The 4,863-nt window shown below is 40.5% G+C and overlaps 1 protein-coding gene across 2 annotated transcripts in view; it reads right to left on the bottom strand.

Moving 5' to 3' along the window:
- Positions 1 to 4,863, bottom strand: part of LOC106681937 (small ribosomal subunit protein uS17) — a 26,486-nt gene that overhangs the window by 10,223 nt on the left and 11,400 nt on the right. The window contains exon 4 of one of the 2 annotated variants that reach the window (XM_014422534.3): positions 7 to 315. The exons of the other annotated variant lie outside the window; for it this stretch is intronic. Coding sequence (XP_014278020.1) covers positions 204 to 315 — 112 coding nt within the window. The 3' untranslated portion in view covers positions 7 to 203. Of the gene's footprint in view, positions 1 to 6; positions 316 to 4,863 lie in introns of those variants that run through there. 2 annotated transcript variants of the gene reach the window in all.

The following is a 4,863-nucleotide window of genomic DNA, read 5'->3' as shown; positions in this document are numbered from 1 at the left end:
TGAAGTAACTCTACTCACTCATGGAAGATATTGCTGATCACTGAACAAACATAAAGGATGGACGCTTCTCTGGTTGAAGACAAGATGGCTATCTCTCACTCATCTGGGTTGCTTCTCTTGCCACCAAGAGCGTTGGAGGAGGCAAGCTTTTGATCCTGGCCACATGGGCGCTACTGATCCAAATACATGGAAGCCCTTCTGATTCAACCTTTCCATTGCCGTAGGTTACCGGAACATACCGCCCACCTAAATCGCTCTGGGTGATTTACTTGTTGAGATGTGGTGCAGGCTCTAGCAGGTAGGCTGTGTCTGAGGCTAAATTTACAGAGAGAGAAGAATACAAAATAAGGTTATGCTTATGAACAGAGTTTAAATTTAAACGAAAATGAACTTTACATCCTAAACAATCATTGAAAATTAGTTGAGGTGGCTTGTTTAGGCTAATTTAATGATAAAACAGAAATATGAGTAAGAGAAAAAAAAAGGAAATTAATTCTAGTGAGGGTAAAATGTGTGCAACTTCTAGAAATTAGGCTGAGGGTGCGTCCGCCCACCTTAACAATTCCCGCTTGGCAAGAGTGGATGAAAACTATGCAACCTTGGTGTGAAATGCACTACTAAAGAACACAATGAATCGTGGTGTGCAGAACAAAATAATCATGTTGACCCTAACTATATACATGAATCTAAAAACGAAGAAACAATAAACCAAAGAACAATAAGTCGAGAAAAAAAGTAAAAGAATCAATTTAATTTAACTATATACAAGATAATTTTGACCTTCTTAGGTCAAGGAATGGTGTTTCACAAGTCGAATTGTCTTTAAACCTTGGCTGTACCCTTGCTGAAGTGGCTGGTAGCAGATTGGCCCTTGATTGTAGAACCTTCTATGGCGAAGTAACAGTGAAAAGAGAGATTGCGAATCAGTGTTAGACTCTCTTGTCTGAATATTCCATTGTCAGTGGAATTCTGATGGTTGTGGCATTCGTCTTCAATTATAGATGTTGATGAAAGAAATCACTCGGGTAGTGCCTCGGAATACATTCCCCAAAAAGATCCTTTCTCTTCCTTATGAATTACTCTTCAATTTTTATTGAAAGAAGTGCCATCTCTTCTACTAAAAGGTGGATGCTGATGTCCTATGATGCAGAGAGTTTTCGAGGGAACAGGAATCTTCGGTACAGACGTGGTTTGCGTTGAAGACGTGGATGAAACGGATGTGATTGCGGAACTACCGGATGACCTTGCGCTGATATTTTGGTTTGATGATTTGAAATCTTTGGAAGGTCTGAAGGTCCGACACAATGTCGAAGATTCACCCCGTACGGTGTTTTGGCGAGTTGGATGAGGAGCAGTGCATGAAGATGGTGGTAACTTGTTGCCTCTAGAGATCATTGAACGAGAAGAAGAAGACCGATTTTACCACTTTCTTGTAAGAATGCGATACACTGAGAGTTGACTTGAAGAAAAGAGAGCAAGAGTTAGGTTGAGCCAAATTGTGAACAACGCCGGAAACTACTAAGCCGAAGACTGTAGGCGTAAAGTCCATCGACTTCAGTAGGATAAGGAGCTCCATTAAGAATCAGTGGGTATAAGTCCCCACCGATTAACAGATCGACTGGCCCTGACTCCCCGAAACGTTGGTCAGCCAAAGGGTGGCGCATAATGCGGCTGACGATGGAAGAAGGAAGATTGACATTTGGTAACGACGAGGTGATGCGGTCGACTACCACCGGCGTGAGGTTATATTCTTGTTTACCAGTGAATGGCTGTATGGTGCAAGAGGTAGATCCTTTTAGATGCGACCTCGGGACGGCTGATTCGCCGAGACTTGTGATACAATGATCGAAGTTTGAAATGTTAGAGCCAATCTTGTGTGCAAGCGCGCTGGAAATAAATGTGTGCTGGCTTCCGGAGTCCAACACAGCACAGGCCATATGAAGGTCTCCCCTCTTCGACTTGACCAGAATGCATACAGTGCCCTATAGAACCATGGTATCCGTGGATGACGATGGCGTGGATCCGAAACCAATGAAGGTCTCCGTAGGTGTAGGCTTATTGGACATTGCATCAACTTCAGTGGCTGTGTTGTCTCCTTCCTGGCGGTGGATCAGCGTGTGGTGCTTCTTACAACAAGTCCGACATCAAAATTATGAGCGACATTTGGCCACCTCATGGCCCTTACGAAGGCAATTCCAACATACCTTGAAGGTTTGGACGCGTTCAAGCTTCTGGGTAAGAGGGAGCTCAATAAAAGTCTCGCACTTGGAGAGCAGATGATTTCCCTTGCAGAGAGGACATTTAAGTTCTGCAGCTCCTTTGCCCTTCTCAGTTCTGTTTCGAGTTGTTCGAATTGCAGCTGGAGTATCCTTAGGATTCCTGGAAGAGGTTGCGTGCAAGGAGATGAATCTCTGCTTCTGATTTGTTTCGTTGGAGCGACCTGGTGTTTTAAAGTTGTCTGCGTCCTGTGACATGCAGATAGCATTTTTCCTCTGCCGAACAAAGGCTACAACATTGTTCACCGTGGGAAACTCTTGGCTGGATCCCAGAGACAGTTCAAACTGTCTTCTGGTCTCTGGGTACAATGTCCTTAACGCAAGTGTGGTAAGAAGGAAGTCCGTAGTGTCCTTGAGTCGTAATGCCCGCAGAGCTTCTACGCTGTCAGCGACACCTGTTAGAAACTGCTCGTACCTTTGCAGGTCACTTCTTGCCCCTTAGCAGTTGAAGTCTATTATATGGTGAATTAGTATGTTAGCTAAGACCCGCGGATTCTGATATGTTTCCACCACTCGTTTCCAGGCCAATTCGTACGAATTTGCTTCAACTGGAAATCTGGAGATTACCACTGCAGCTTCACCCATCAAGGCGCCGATAAGTAAGTGGAACTTCTCGATGTTGGATAAGGTCGGCTCATCGTGTATCAACGAAGTGAACGTGTCATGGAAGTGCGACCACTTAAGAATATCACCACAAAACGTTGGGATAGGAATTCTAGGTAATTGTGGTTTCTGCGTGTAGGTTTCATTTTGATTAAGTGTGGAGCAAGCAGGAAGCGTAGCGTCTTGTGGAGATTATCTTGCTTCGCGCTTTTGAATTAATAACAATGCACCATTCGCCTTTACTATTTCCTCCTTTAATGAGTCGTAGAACTCGAGCCAAGAGTCGTCAGGAAATGAATCCTTTTCTCCAATAGCGACAGTGAGGTCTTCATGCTCATTCCAGGCGTCCCTGAACTCAGTCCAGAGCTGCTTAGCTTCTACCAGCCTCACCTCGAACATGGCTGCGTCAACGTCACTAAGGGTTTCTATACCGATGCTCGAAGCACCCATAATATTCCGCTGCACACTCTGCATCCGCCTTTCCAAGATAGTGGTGCGTGAGGTAATGCTCTGTTCTGAAGTTTTATATTTCACCATACTTTTCAATGACAAAGTGAAGAGTTCCCTGAACAGAGAGTGAGAGAGAGGGAGAGGAAGAGGAAGAAAGAACCACGAAACGAAAGATGTCGAAAGTGAAGGAGTTAAATTGAAAGAACTTTGATAGCTAACTAACCCAGAGAAGAACAATTATACACATTATATACCATGGGGTAGAACCGAATAGCGAAATAACTGAACCGAAGTATTGATGAAATGTCAGCATGAGGAACAAGGTTGAGTGACGTCATCGAGCGAAGATGTTCAAGTTATCGCATCTAGAAGACCAAGATGGTTCTACCTCTTTGGAATAGCGTAGTGCGCTGAGAGCCTACCAGTTTTGAAACAATGGAATATTAGTTTGACCTGTTATCTCACAATGTAATAGAAGACTTTTAGGAATGAATATTCTCTCAAACGGACAACTTCAGAAGGATATAGTGAAATAATGAGTATTTTATTCTATTGTGCTCAAACTAAGAGATAAAACAACAAAACATGTATGGTTAAAGTGAATTTAAGGTAATAGGTTAACAGTTGTTTATAACTTGTATAGACTAAAGACTTTACTTTTATTAACAGTATGTTAATTAATTTATAAATGAACACTGTGGAAATAATGAATAAAATTGTGAGAAATAAAGTGAATGTTTTATTAAGGTTATCCTCATCACTATTAGGTTAGGCTATGTTGAATGTTAAGTCAGCAAAGTTAAATGAATTTATTGCAATTGAATTAATTAACCTATGAATAAAGTGATTAAAACTTGATTTAAAGTAATGTAATAAAGTGAAATTTGGCAATAGATTTGAAATGTTTAATGAATTCTTTCATGTTTGTTAGCTATCTCTGTGCATAAGCATGTTACACATGAAAACTTACATAAATGAAATAGAAATAGAACATAGAGGCAATACATTTAAGAATTTTGCCCACTAAATTACTGAATTTAAGATTCATTAAGGGTATTAATTGTTAACAACATGGCAATAAAGAAATGAAGGTTTAATGAATCTTAATTTAACTCAGTGAAAATAACATTGTATGAATATATATTCTGCGCTATGTTATAGCAAGTAATTTCCTTCCTAATATTGACATTAAATTGTAATTACACATTCAGTATAGATGTAATGAAACATGAACACAGCTGAATTGGTCTTTTCCCAGGTAAGAACAATGAATTGGATTTCTAGAATACTATACAATAACTTTATCTACTTTCACTAAGCTGTGATTTGAAATTTATTGACAAATGAGTTACAATTTTGGCTTATTAGGTCTCGCATGGACCTTATGTGTTAACACTAATTTTGAAAATTAAAACATTAGAATTTTATTAATCCGGCTCGGTACAGGACCATTATGTATGAAGTATGCCTTCAACTGCATTGTAAGACACACATCACTTTTGGTTGGCTGGTTGGGTTGAAGTGGACTGTATAA

The sequence above is a fragment of the Halyomorpha halys genome, unplaced genomic scaffold (assembly GCF_000696795.3).
Source record: "Halyomorpha halys isolate HHAL.00 unplaced genomic scaffold, Hhal_1.1 Scaffold375.1, whole genome shotgun sequence".
Classification (NCBI taxonomy): Eukaryota; Metazoa; Arthropoda; class Insecta; order Hemiptera; family Pentatomidae; genus Halyomorpha; species Halyomorpha halys.
Note: the sequence above shows the minus strand (reverse complement) of the source record. Positions and strands in the feature narration are given on the sequence as shown.